At 42.1% G+C, this 14897-nt stretch overlaps 1 protein-coding gene across 4 annotated transcripts in view; it reads right to left on the reverse strand.

The window, feature by feature from the left end:
- Positions 1-14897, reverse strand: part of DLC1 (DLC1 Rho GTPase activating protein) — a 417446-nt gene that overhangs the window by 288800 nt on the left and 113749 nt on the right. For all 4 annotated transcript variants that reach the window (XM_054029697.1, XM_054029698.1, XM_054029700.1 and 1 more), the window contains exon 4: positions 10248-10388. In XM_054029697.1, coding sequence (XP_053885672.1) covers positions 10248-10388 — 141 coding nt within the window. The remainder of the gene's footprint in view (positions 1-10247; positions 10389-14897) is intronic.

Genomic DNA, 14897 nt, shown 5'->3' on the forward strand with positions numbered 1-14897 from the left:
ATGCAGGCCCCCATATTTGTACCCTAAAGTTTAAAGTGGGGATACAGCCTTGACACTTGCCATGCCAATAATTTATTTATTTCAATTAATTGCATCACTCCCTTAAATCATAATATTACATATATCAGTTATAAGATACAACATATCTTAAATTTGTTGCACAGTATTTATGTAACAGACCAGGACAGCCTATACAGTGTGGCTAAGGAATTAAGAGATTTTTACTTTATCAATTATTGATCTTGAAAAGATTATGTTTAGCACCTCTGCCAATGAAAGGATTTATATCTAACACATAATAAGGAAGTGCCCATGAAAAGTAAAACTAGCCTCTTTTTCCATAGGTCAGTAGAGAAGTCAACTTCCACCACTAGGAAATAAACGTAAAAGACCAACTTCTATTTTCAGGTACTTTGTCATAATAAAGCAGATGTAGCCCAATGTCTGTACTTGTTATGGGCTTTGGTCTATCTTAGGTACTTATATGGTCTCCACTGCCAAAGTATCCATGCACTTCACAATCTCTAATGTATTTTCCCTCACAACACACTGTTTACAGACAGGAAACTGAGATACAGAGAGGCTAAGTGACTTGCCCAATGTCACACTGGAAATCTGTGGCAAAGCAGGGTCTTGTACCTAAGTCCTAGGGTACTGCCATAGCCATTGTATCATCCTTCCTCGCCTTATTCTCCCTTTGATGCATTGCTTTGAATATACATGCTGTCCTTGATGAAGTCAGTTCCTTGAATGCATCTAAGAGCAGGATTTGTCTCTTATCAAAGAGAGACCATATAATTGGATGTGGTTGATCAACACCCAAATCCCTACTTCTAATATTTTTAGTAGTTTTAGATTATTCTAATATATATTATAGTTAAATGTGTTGGTTTCCTCATTTTGGAGACATAGCAAGACCTTAATAGAATTAAATGTTTAGGTATATTTTATGTTTTATAAACAACATAAAATATATCTGTGCTTTGCGAACAGGGGCTGCTAACAGGGAGTTTCGCAAGGGAGTTCTCCAGGTGAAGGAGGAGCAATACAGCAACCTTTTGGGGTAAGTGACTGTCTGTAGTGTGTGTTTGTTTGTGTTTGAGGGTTACTTGCTGTGTGCTGAGCTTGTGTTTGTCAGTCTGTTTGTTTGTTTTGGTTGTTTGAAGGACCGTGTGCTGTGGCTGGCAGTTGGAAGCTGTGAGCTTCAAAGGAAGGTTTGAAAGCTAGAAGCCTCTGGTAAGTGGCTGAGCCTTAATCAGTGGGCGGGGCATTCATACAGGCCAGGGCTTTATAAAGCAGCGCACAAGCAACCAGGGAGCTTTGCGAACAGGGGCTGCTAACAGGGAGTTTCGCAAGGGAGTTCTCCAGGTGAAGGAGGAGCAATACAGCAACCTTTTGGGGTAAGTGACTGTCTGTAGTGTGTGTTTGTTTGTGTTTGAGGGTTACTTGCTGTGTGCTGAGCTTGTGTTTGTCAGTCTGTTTGTTTGTTTTGGTTGTTTGAAGGACCGTGTGCTGTGGCTGGCAGTTGGAAGCTGTGAGCTTCAAAGGAAGGTTTGAAAGCTAGAAGCCTCTGGTAAGTGGCTGAGCCTTAATCAGTGGGCGGGGCATTCATACAGGCCAGGGCTTTATAAAGCAGCGCACAAGCGACCAGGGGCTGCTAACAGGGAGTTTCGCAAGGGAGTTTGGAAGGGGAGCAGGAAGGGGGCGAGGGTCCCTTGCCGGTTCCATCTGTTTTCTCTTGATTCCCCTTAATACCTATAAAGCAACTACATTCTAACTGTTTGCTTAAACAACCCTTTCAGCTGACAGGGGGCTGCAGACGGGAGTTTGACAGAGGGAGGCTTACGATGGTTAGGAAGACCCGCAACACCTGTGCCAGCACTGCTACTGTCTCCTCCACCTGTGCCTGTAGCCAGACAGAGTGCCTAAGCATGGATGCCTCTACCCAGATCCTGGTGTGGTTTTGCAAAGACTGTAACTTGCAATTTCCACTTACGGATATCCAGGCTGGGGGGACCATCCAATGTGAAAGGTGCCTGCTGGTGGAATCTCTCAGGCAGCAGGTGAGAGAGCTACAGGAGGAGGTGGCTAGGTTGAGGAGCATCCGTATCCACGAGCAATTCCTCGACAGTGTCCATGTGGAGACAGCTGAGGTAGCTGTCCCAGTACACAGGACTGCTGATACACCACTGGTGGAGGAGGAGATGGCTCAGGGTGGACGCTGGCAGCTGGTTACTTCTGGCAGCAGGCAGTGCTCCACCCTTGCTCCGAACCCTCCTGCCGTGGTTATAGGTAACCGTTATGCTCTTCTTGATACAGGAAAGAAGGAATCACTCCCTACAGTAAAGGAGGAGAAGCCTCGTACCCCTAAGGCTGGAGAGTCTGCTGCCACCACTGCGAATAGGAAACGTAGGGTAGTGGTGGTCGGAGACTCTCTGCTGAGGGGGACGGAGGCGCCCATCTGTCGCCCTGACATTTCATCTCGAGAGGTATGCTGCCTGCCGGGGGCCCGTATCCGAGACGTTACGGAGGCATTGTCGAGGATTATCCGGCCCTCTGACTACTACCCCATGCTACTCATCCATGTGGGCACAAATGATACTGCGCGGTGTGACACTGAGCGGATCAAGAGTGACTACAGGGCTCTGGGAGCACGGGTGAAGGAGTTTGGAGCACAGGTGGTATTCTCTTCAATTCTTCCTGTTAAAGGTAGGGGCCCGGGCAGAGACAGATGCATCATGGAGGTGAATGCCTGGCTGCGAAGATGGTGTCACCAGGAGGGCTTTGGCTTCCTAGACCACGGGATGCTATTCGAGGAAGGACTGCTAGGCAGAGATGGCGTTCACCTTTCGAGGAGAGGGAAGACCCTATTCGGACACAGACTGGCTAACCTAGTGAGGAGGGCTTTAAACTAGGTTCGACGGGGACAGGTGAGCAAAGCCCACAGGTAAGTGGGGAACATGGAGACCGGGGAAATGAGTCGGAAACAAGAGGGAGTGTGGGCTATATTGGCAGAGAGAAAGGAGAGTCAGGAAAAAACTGGGAGGAAAGATCAAACCAGTATTTTAGATGCCTATATACAAATGCGAGAAGTATGGGGAATAAGCAGGAAGAACTGGAAGTGCTAATAAATAAATACAACTATGACATTGTTGGCATCACTGAAACTTGGTGGGATAATACACATGATTGGAATGTTGGTGTGGATGGGTACAGCTTGCTCAGGAAGGATAGACAGGGGAAAAAGGGAGGAGGTGTTGCCTTATATATTAAAAATGTACACACTTGGACAGAGGTAGAGATGGACATAGGAGACGGAAGTGTTGAGAGTCTCTGGGTTAGGCTTAAAGGGGCAAAAAACAAGGGAGATGTCATGCTAGGCGTCTACTACAGGCCACCTAACCAGGTGGAAGAGGTGGATGAGGCTTTTTTCAAGCAACTAACAAAATCATCCAAAGCCCAAGACTTGGTGGTGATGGGGGACTTCAACTATCCGGATATATGTTGGGAAAATAACACAGCGGGGAACAGACTATCCAACAAATTCTTGGACTGCATTGGAGACAACTTTTTATTTCAGAAGGTTGAAAAAGCTACTAGGGGGGAAGCTGTTCTAGACTTGATTTTAACAAATAGGGAGGAACTCGTTGAGAATGTGAAAGTAGAAGGCAGCCTGTGTGAAAGTGATCATGAAATCATAGACTTTGCAATTCTAAGGAAGGGTAGAAGGGAGAACAGCAAAATAGAGACAATGGATTTCAGGAAGGCAGATTTTGGGAAGCTCAGAGAGCTGATAGGTAAGGTCCCATGGGAATCAAGACTGAGGGGAAAAACAACTGAGGAGAGTTGGCAGTTTTTCAAAGGGACACTATTAAGGGCCCAAAAGCAAGCTATTCCGCTGGTTAGGAAAGATAGAAAATGTGGCAAAAGACCACCTTGGCTTAACCACGAGATCTTGCACGATCTAAAAAATAAAAAGGAGTCATATAAAAAATGGAAACTAGGACAGATTACAAAGGATGAATATAGGCAAACAACACAGGAATGCAGGGGCAAGATTAGAAAGGCAAAGGCACAAAATGAGCTCAAACTAGCTACGGGAATAAAAGGAAACAAGAAGACTTTTTATCAATACATTAGAAGCAAGAGGAAGACCAAAGACAGGGTAGGCCCACTGCTTAGTGAAGAGGGAGAAACAGTAACAGGAAACTTGGAAATGGCAGAGATGCTTAATGACTTCTTTGATTCGGTCTTCACCGAGAAGTCTGAAGGAATGCCTAACATAGTGAATGCTAATGGGAAGGGGGTAGGTTTAGCGGATAAAATAAAAAAAGAACAAGTTAAAAATCACTTAGAAAAGTTAGATGCCTGCAAGTCACCCGGGCCTGATGAAATGCATCCTAGAATACTCAAGGAGCTAATAGAGGAGGTATCTGAGCCTCTAGCTATTATCTTTGGAAAGTCATGGGAGACGGGAGAGATTCCAGAAGACTGGAAAAGGGCAAATATAGTGCCCATCTATAAAAAGGGAACTAAAAACAACCCAGGTAACTACAGACCAGTTAGTTTAACTTCTGTGCCAGGGAAGATAATGGAGCAAGTAATTAAGGAAATCATCTGCCAACACTTGGAAGGTGGTAAGGTGATAGGGAATAGCCAGCATGGATTTGTGAAGAACAAATCATGTCAAACCAATCTGATAGCTTTCTTTGATAGGATAACGAGCCTTGTGGATAAGGGTGAAGCGGTGGATGTGGTATACCTAGACTTTAGTAAGGCATTTGATACGGTCTCGCATGATATTCTTATCGATAAACTAGGCAAATACAAATTAGATGGGGCTACTATAAGGTGGGTGCATAACTGGCTGGATAATCGTACTCAGAGTTGTTATTAATGGTTCCCAATCCTGCTGGAAAGGCGTAACGAGTGGGGTACCGCAGGGGTCTGTTTTGGGACCGGCTCTGTTCAATATCTTCATCAACGACTTAGATATTGGCATAGAAAGTACGCTTATTAAGTTTGCGGATGATACCAAACTGGGAGGGATTGCAACTACTTTGGAGGACAGGGTCATAATTCAAAATGATCTGGACAAATTGGAGAAATGGTCTGAGTTAAACAGGATGAAGTTTAACAAAGACAAATGCAAAGTGCTCCACTTAGGAAGGAAAAATCAATTTCACACATACAGAATGGGAAAAGACTGTCTAGGAAGGAGTACGGCAGAAAGGGATCTAGGGGTTATAGTGGACCACAAGCTAAATATGAGTCAACAGTGTGATGCTGTTGCAAAAAAAGCAAACATGATTCTGGGATGCATTAACAGGTGTGTTGTGAGCAAGACACGAGAAGTCATTCTTCCGCTCTACTCTGCTCTGGTTAGGCCTCAGCTGGAGTATTGTGTCCAGTTCTGGGCGCCGCATTTTAAAAAAGATGTGGAGAAACTGGAAAGGGTCCAAAGAAGAGCAACAAGAATGATTAAAGGTCTTGAGAACATGACCTATGAAGGAAGGCTGAAAGAATTGGGTTTGTTTAGTTTGGAAAAGAGAAGACTGAGAGGGGACATGATAGCAGTTTTCAGGTATATAAAAGGGTGTCATAAGGAGGAGGGAGAGAACTTGTTCACCTTAGCCTCTAAGGATAGAACCAGAAACAATGGGTTTAAACTGCAGCAAGGGAGGTCTAGATTGGACATTAGGAAAAAGTTCCTAACTGTCAGGGTGGTTAAACACTGGAACAAATTGCCTAGGGAGGTTGTGGAATCTCCGTCTCTGGAGATATTTAAGGGTAGGTTAGATAAATGTCTACTAGGGATGGTCTAGGCAGTATTTGGTCCTGCCATGCGGGCAGGGGACTGGACTCGATGACCTCTCGAGGTCCCTTCCAGTCCTAGAATCTATGAATCTATGAATCTATTTTTAGCCATTCCTTTCAGTAACTAATTGTAGCCATACTTTGTTGTTTACACACTGTTAGTAAATAGCAGTACCTACTAAAAATAAACACCTGCAATTCTTAAGGCATTATAATAGTACTACTCCAGAAGGAAATAAATCCTTTTAAATAGTCCCCATTAAAAAGAGTTCACTAAGTTTCCACAGCAGGAAATAAGATATAAAATAAAGCTATTCTTAGCCAGCTACCATAACAAAACAACCTATTACAACATTCACTTCCATAGATAGAACAGCCAGCACGAGCGATTTCGCCAGTGATTTCACAGGGGAGACCATCTGCACATAGACATCCCTGGTGACTATTCTGGGAAGGTTCAACCAGCTGGTGTTGGACACATTTGTTACACACCAATGCCAAATTGTTCCTTTGAGTCATGTACACTTGGCTCTAACTGCTTTCTGTGCAGTATGGGGTGGGGCATGCCAGCTAAGCATCTTGCTAACAGCATCTAGTGGTAATTATCGCTGTCAGGGGTGGTTTAGATATTAGACTAGCATTGGGGGTCAAAGGTATGTGGGGATGAGAGGTGGTGGATTCCCCTCCCCCCAGGGGATTCAAAGAAAGCAGATTTTAAGAACCAGTGACTGCAGGATGAGGGGCAAATCTCTCAATGAGCTGACAGCTGGTGCAACAGTATACATCAGCACTATGCTTGCTGGCTGCTAGAGTGCCCAGCTAGCATGTCCTGAAAGTACAAATATATATATGGGGGAGGGATAGCTCAGTGGTTTGAGCATTGGCCTACTAAACCCAGCATTGTGAGTTCAATCCTTGAGGGGGCCACTTAGGGATCTGGGGCAAAATCAGTACTTTGTCCTGCTAGTGAAGGCAGGGGGCTGGACTCAATGACCTTTCAAGGCCCCTTCCAGTTCTAGGAGATGGGATATCTCCATTAATTTTTCTGGTTAAAAGACAGGGAACAAAGGGTAGGAATAAATGGTAAATTCTCAGAATGGAGAGGGGTAACTAGTGGTGTTCCCCAAGGGTCAGTCCTCGGACCAATCCTATTCAACTAATTCATAAATGATCTGGAGAAAGGGGTAAACAGTGAGGTGGCAAAGTTTGCAGATGATACTAAACTGCTAAAGATAGTTAAGTCCAAAGCAGACTGTGAAGAACTTCAAAAAGATCTCACAAAACTAAGTGATTGGGCAACAAAATGGCAAATGAAATTTAATGTGGATAAATGTAAAGTAATGCACATTGGAAAAAATAACCCCAACTATACATACAATATGATGGGGGCTAATTTAGCTACAACAAGTCAGAAAAAAGATCTTGGAGTCATCATGGATAGTTCTCTGAAAATGTCCACGCAGTGTGCAGAGGCGGTCAAAAAAGCAAACAGGATGTTAGGAATCATTAAAAAGGGGATAGAGAATAAGACTGAGAATATATTATTGCCCTTATATAAATCGATGGTACACCCTCATCTCAAATACTGCGTACAGATGTGGTCTCCTCATCTCAAAAAAGATATACTGGCACTAGAAAAGGTTCAGAAAAGGGCAACTAAAATGATTAAGAGTTTGGAACGGGTCCCATATGAGGAGAGATTAAAGAGGCTAGGACTCTTCAGCTTGGAAAAGAGGAGACTAAGGGGGGATATGATAGAGGTATATAAAATCATGAGTGATGTGGAGAAAGTGGATAAGGAAAAGTTATTTACTTATTCCCATAATACAAGAACTAGGGGTCATCAAATGAAATTAATAGGCAGCAGGTTTAAAACAAATAAAAGGAAGTTCTTCTTCATGCAGCACACAGTCAACTTGTGGAACTCCTTACCTGAGAAGGTTGTGAAGGCTAGGACTACAACAGAGTTTAAAAGAGAACTGGATACATTCATGGTGGTTAAGTCCATTAATGGCTATTAGCCAGGACGGGTAAGGAATGGTGTCCCTAGCCTCTGTCTGTCAGAGGATGGAGATGGATGGCAGAAGAGAGATCACTTGATCATTGCCTTTTAGGTTCACTCCCTCTGGGGCACCTGGCATTGGCCACTGTCGGTAGACAGGATACTGGGCTAGATGGACCTTTGGTCTTGACCCGGTACGGCCTTTCTTATGTTCTTATGTACAAGACCCACAGTGATAGAGCATACCTGGTAGAAGTTGGCACTACTGGGGGTTGTACTCCTTCTGAGGGGTGGGAGAAAATAACCGGGGACTGGATCCATTGTTTATTTATCTAATCTATCACCATAGTATCTGACAGCTCTTGGTGTGATCATATTTACTAATCTTCCCAGGAAAAAAACCTCAACCCTGGAATGAGATGCAGCATGAAAAGTTTCAGGAAGAGGGATTTCATTTAGGGAAACTTAGGGGAGGTTTTGAAAATTGAGTTGAATAAAATGGAAACTTAGAATTAATCTTATATATGGAGTGACTGCTGCAACTCTGTAAATGTATATGAAGTATACACCTCTATATACACTGTTAAAATATTTAAAATTATTCCATAGCAAAAGAAAAAACAATCATTGCAAAAAGTAGACATTAAAAATGCACATCACAGAACAAGAACTACTTAGATATGTCCAGCATTAACCCAGAGCCAAAGTCATCAAAGAACAAATGCTTTTAAATGGGAAATTAACATTTTCCAGTGATGTTTATCCCAAGGCACCACTGATGACCAGAAAGCTAGCTGTTCAAAGACCCCCAAATATTAGTAGTGAAATTTAAATGAAAAAACTGTTTATTACCGTTCAGAGTCTTTGATGCTTGCTCTTCTCAACAGGGGGATGGTGAAATGGGACATTCAGACTGCATCCCCCAACAACTTTACTGTGCTCAAGAGCTTGTGCTGTGCTTTATGCAATTATTGACAAAGTGCAGAGCCCTCTATTTGCTATAGCTATGCACTGGTTCAAATGATTAATTACATGGGAATTTTTACACAAGCGCAGAATCCTAAATCCAAATAAATGTTTATTGGAACCTTCATAACTGCAGCAATAAAGAGCCATTAGTTAGCTTGCTATTATAGTGCAGTATACTTTGATGTGTAAAAATAAGTATATAAGTTTGCTGTTTTATACCAGGCTCACTTTTTGTTTCTAGGTTTGGGCCCAAGTTCTCTGTCAGCCCAATTACCTTTGGGTGTAGCAGTGGGGAGAAATGGAAGGGTCTACCACAGAGCTGGTGAAGGTGCCCAGATTCTCTGGTTGGTTCTGTGCCAGCCCTGACAGAGTTTAGAGAAGCCTAGACTTCTCTGGTTGTTGAAGTGAGGATTTCCCCTGCAGAAGAATCTGAAGAAGTGAGAAGAGCAGAAGGAGGTGGTGCCTGGCTTGCGAGTTTCTGGGGTACATAGGCTTTCCAATGAGTGGAACTGCAACAGCACCTGAACGTGAAAAGATGGGTCCCAACTCTGAGGCCCTTATCCATCTGTTATCATCTAAAGGAAACTGTGTGCCTTCAGCAGATCCCCCTCACTCTGACGGGTAGCGAGGAAGAAGACCTCACCATGTTTTGGGGAGAAAGGCAAATAATATTTAACATAGGTTTTGCAAAAAAAAAAAAAAAAGTCTCTCTTCTGAAATGTCAGTCATCTAAATTACAGGAAATTGCATTAGGTATCTGAGACTAGCCAACGTACATTTCCTTCGACTCTCCCATTCTTGTGTGTATATGCATCAGTACCGATTCTCCAGCTAGGGAGAAATGGGGGCAGGGAACACTAAGGATTGCTTTGCACATTGCACACACAGATGAAATCATTTCAGATAATTTTGTTCTCTGCAGGTCCCCTTCATTATTTCTCCTTGCTGACATCCTGTTACCACGAGGTATGTTACATCACCACATAATGTTATGACCTGTGATGACAGCCACCCAAATTAGTGAGCTCCCTTGTCTATCTTGATTTGCTACAAGCACTATGTAAATGTATGCTATCGGAGTCTGAATCCCACAGAAAGATATTCCTCACAGCTGCTGTAAATCTTATCGTCCAAAGTCAAACACTATGTCTCCATTATGGTTTGTCTTTTTACAAAAAAGCCAAAATTGTAAAAAAAAAAAATTATCAGCACATAGTCTCGGATTAAATACCAAACCTCTAGTTTATCTAAGAATTCTATGCCACAACATGCATTTTGAGATGCATCCTGCATTTTAGGAAACATGCTAAGGGAAACCTATGACAACTTCAAAGCTTTCAATACATTGCTTAGGGACTGTATACTCCTCTACAGCCTGTATAGCATGTGGCTCAACAACTCTATCAGTTCTCTCCAATAATTAGGACATATGATAAGATTAACATTGTTCTAAACTCACCCCAGCCTTGGGTTTAGCTCCAGAGCCAGCCATTGGACATGGAGATGTTAGGTCAGCAGCATGGATATCAGGAGGCAAGTGTGTTTGGGAGTGACTTATTGAAACAACGTCTGCTCCACTTGCAGAGCCAGATTCCAAATCCTGTCAAAAATGATACAAATCTCTTTAGTACATGTTAACATGGAACTGTTTAATGCAGGTTACTATGTTATTTAAATAACATAAATAACACTAAATAACAAGTGTTTATTTAGGCATATCCAAATATATATTTTTAATTCTGTAAGGTAACAGCAAACATCCCCTTGTTCTCTCTCCTCCCTTACATGTGCACTCTTTCGCTTTCATTCTTCTCAGTTAAGGTGGTTTGCATTAGCTGCTGTGCTGAAATTATAAATCATCACTAACATCAAAGCTATTATTCCCCTAAATGGGAGGGTGTAGAGTTAAAAAAAAACATCTAAGAGTTGCAGAAGTCTGGCATTATTTTCTAATGTTTAGTGTTTCCTGTGTATCTTGGGTTTTGCGCCCACCTTCTTTCTCTGGAAGCATTTGCAAGCTCAGTGAACATCTGCAAATCGGTATACAGATGAGGTGACATCATCATTTAGCAGTTTGTGCAATTCAAAGGTGCAGCTTCTTGTTATTTTGGAATTAAATTAGTATGGGATGCATTTGCCAAATGTAGTCTTTGGTTAAAATGCCTTAACTTTTTAGGCCAAGGGTTATATTCACATTTTAAGAATGTAACAAAAATAGTGTATTGAGGAAATAAACACATCCTTTTAAAAATACCATGTAACATCTAGTTGAGACAAAGTAAACATAATAATTGCTTTGGAAACAAGATTTTTATACTACTTTGCACAATGCTCACAGGCACTAAGGTTTATAGGAAATCAGTGATCACATGTAAACAGTACAGTATCAGAATAATGCTAATAATCCAGTATTTCATATTTTGAATCCCTCTAAAGGCTCAGCTAATGTTTTTCATTCTGAAGGCAAGCATCATCACAAATTATCTTGTAAAATTAGTTACTGTTCTTCTACACACATATGCAGGTGAGTCAATGTGATAGCTATGAGTGTGTGTATCAAAGTGCATGATCAAGCTTTCAGTCATCTAAGACAAATGAGCTGCACCATATTACACTGCACTTGGGTGTGAATAGTAATATGTTTCAGGTTCACAGCAGTTTTCCATGCCCCCTCCCTGGATGCCATTTCCAGCTTTCCTTCCCAAGAGTCCATCTCCAATCTATTCTCTTTTTATCCTCATTCCAGGGTTCCACCCTCTTGGCCAGCAGTTCTCAACCAGGGGTCTGGGGCCCCCTGGGGCAATGCGAGCAGGTTTCAGGGGGTCTGCCAAGCAGGGCCGGCCTTAGACTCACTGAGGCCCAGGGCAGAAAGCCAAAGCCCTGCCACACAGGGCTGAAGCCCAGGGTCCCAAACCCTGCCACCTAAAGCCTGAGCAACTTAGCTTTGTGAGGGCCCCAGTTGCCTTGCTTGCTACCCCCTAACGCCGTCCCTGGATTTTATGTGCAGAAAAATAGTTGTTGTGGCACAGGTGGGGTGTGGAGTTTTTATAACATGTTGGGGGGGGGGGAGTGGGGCTCAGAAAGAAAAAGGTTGAGAACCCCTGCTCTAGGCCATCCACCTGTGACTTCCCAGATTCGCTTCTCTCCCATGCCACTTCTGCAGTAGCCCGAAGTCACATCTCCTGTGAGAAGGCTCCCCGTCTGTGAGTCCTGCCCCTGTTCAGGGAACTTCCCTCCAAGACCAACCCCTTGCTCCTGGGCTCAGCTTCCCACAGACCTCCATTTAGGCCTGCTGCATAAGGGCTTCCCACAGTGTTCCTCACTGTCTGTGAGATCCAGCCTCTAGCATTAACCCTCTTGTTCTGGGCTCAGCTTCTCTGAATCAGGCTTGTTCTTCCCCTTGTTCCTAGAGGCCTCTGTGCAAGCCTGCCTGTAACTCAGCAGGGATTCCCCAACTCTGACCAGTCCTCACCAGCAGCCTCCTTCACTTTTTGTTCTTCCCAATGCCTCTCTGTTTCAGCTGTCCTCTGCTGCTCCTGTTTCTGTCCTTCCCTCCTCAGGAAGCTCTCATCTGCTCTTTTCTGTCTCTCCCAGACAGCTCTCACCTGCCCCTTTCCTCCTGATTCCCCACTCTCTCAGCCTCTGTCCATTTATATGACACAGATGCCTACTCTTAAGTCCATTTGGGAAGCAGCTGATGAGTCCCAGGTGCACTGGACCCTGTTCCCTCTTAAAGGGGCCAGCCACCCTGTGGCAATGTTGTATGCATTCTGTGTTTCATATCTATTTGCATAATTATTTTCAGATACAAACACGTGCACTGCTAGGCCTCTAGAGAACTTGTTACAAGGCCATACCAAATGAGCACACTTAGCCACCTCTGGAAAGCTCACTAGGTGCGCCCACTGCCTCATGTTGTTTTCTTGGCTAGCAGAAGTATACCATGTAGCTATTTGGGGCTTTTTACATGCTGCCTTACAACTGACAGCTGTAGAATGCAAAGCAGGATGATAGATATTATGGCTCTCTCATTATCGTATCATATATTAAACCCACTATAATGAGAACCCCTGAGAACAATGGAACATTAAGGGCCAGATTTTCCTCTATGACATGCAAATTCCAGTCTAAAGGAAATCAGTGAAGGTTATACATGTGATATCTAAGCACACAAGTTGTCCCTAAAAGATTAAAAGATTAAAATAAAGCAGTTTTAAAAGGTTATGAAGATAAGAGGCAACATTGGCCTTAAACAGTTACATTATTCTAGTGACATCTTTGTTCGACATCTGCATGAGCAGCATATATTTAATAGTGAGCTCTTCAACCTAACAGAGAAAGATATAACATTATCCAATGGCTGGAAGTTGAAGCTAGACAAATTCAGACTGGAAATAAAGTGTAAATTTTTAACAATGAAGGTCATTAACCATTGGAACAATTTATCAAAGGTCATAATGGATTCTTCCTCACTGACAACTTTTAAATCAAGATTGGATGTTTTTCTGAAACATATGCTCTAAGAACTATTTTGGGGAAATTCAATGGGCTGTGTTATACAGGAGGTCAGCCTACATGATCACAATGGTGCCTTCTGACCTTGGAATCTATATTGTCAAGGCAACACATGTACTTCTTATCTGAAATTAATTAAACATTTCCCTGTTTTCAGAATATTCTAGATAACACTTCTTAATTTCCATCCCTCATCTTTTTCCCCTCCAAGCAATCACACTAATACAAGTTTTTATGGAGAACAGGCAGCCTGCCAATAGTTGAGTTTTCAACCAGCTGCCATTATGAAGGCTTAATAGAAGCCAATAACGTTGACCTGCAAAAGTGGTTTTGCCCAGAATTCCCTGATTGCCTCTGAAAGCAGAGGGGAAAGTTTATGCGAAGTTGAAGAACATACACCATGCCTTTTTTTCCAGTTACAACTAATTAAAAATTACCTTGATTTGGACTTTTATTTCTGTCTCCTTTTAGCTCAAAAATGACTTATTAATGTCTCTTCAAATTTTCCATACAGTTAAAACTCCTTGAAAATTCATGAGCCAGCTATATTTAAAGGGAATAGAGTGTAATTTTTTTTTGATAGTTTGGGTCCCTATTTCTACACTCACTAATTTCAATGGGAATTTTGGACTCCACTTTGATTCCATTATTGTCAATGGGATTTTCTGCAAGTGTCTGCACGGGGAGTGGGATTGAGCATCGTGGGTGAAATTCATCTCTGCACAGAAGGAGCCTGCACAAAAGCTCATGTACTGCTTAAATCCCACTTTCCTTTGGTTTAAGTGGGATTTGAGTGGATGCATGAACTTTGGGCAGGTCCTTTGCACAGGGATGAATTGCACCTTTGAGCATAAGTGAATTTGAGAGTACTCTCTATGCAATTTGAAGATTTGAGTGCAATATAATTTCAACAAGAGAAATAAAATTAAAAAGAAAAATGACATCAAGAGACACTTAACAGCCAGTCAAAATCTTCAAAATTCTCTCATTCAAACTGAAAACATTTCTATTAAAGATTTCAGAAATATGTAGTAGCTATGTTGTTTTGTGTTGTACTTTCCTTTTCAGTTTGGATTTGGTTTCTTCTAAGAATGAGTTAAAAAAAACGCCAGTCGAGGATTTCAAAAAGCATTATTATTATTTTAAATAGTGAACATTATGGCAGCCCCTCTTGAGAGAGAATAAAATATTTATGATTTGGGGGTATTTCAACACCTCTATATTTTAAGTGGCTTAACTGTAATATGCTGTCAAAGTTTTTGCTAAGTAACAGAATACAAACATGAATTGTATTATATTATTAACTACATACTCTTCAACTGGCCAACATGTTAAGATTCAAATAAAAATAGAAAACCATTTTTCTCCTACATATTACTAACTAGACTGTATGGAAATGATGAAGATGACTTTGTTAGAAAAAAGCTTCATTCCAAACACTGGATAAAATGAACATGTTTCTTTAAGATTGGTTATTTTTAATTGCAAAATAGAGATGGTTAAGATGAGCAGAAAGCCTGCATTATAACATCTCAAACAAGGCAGTTGAAAAGTTGGTAGTATTCCTCACATCTATCTACTTGTTTAAATAAAT

This window comes from Malaclemys terrapin, chromosome 5, assembly GCF_027887155.1.
Source record: "Malaclemys terrapin pileata isolate rMalTer1 chromosome 5, rMalTer1.hap1, whole genome shotgun sequence".
In the NCBI taxonomy this organism is placed as follows: Eukaryota; Metazoa; Chordata; order Testudines; family Emydidae; genus Malaclemys; species Malaclemys terrapin.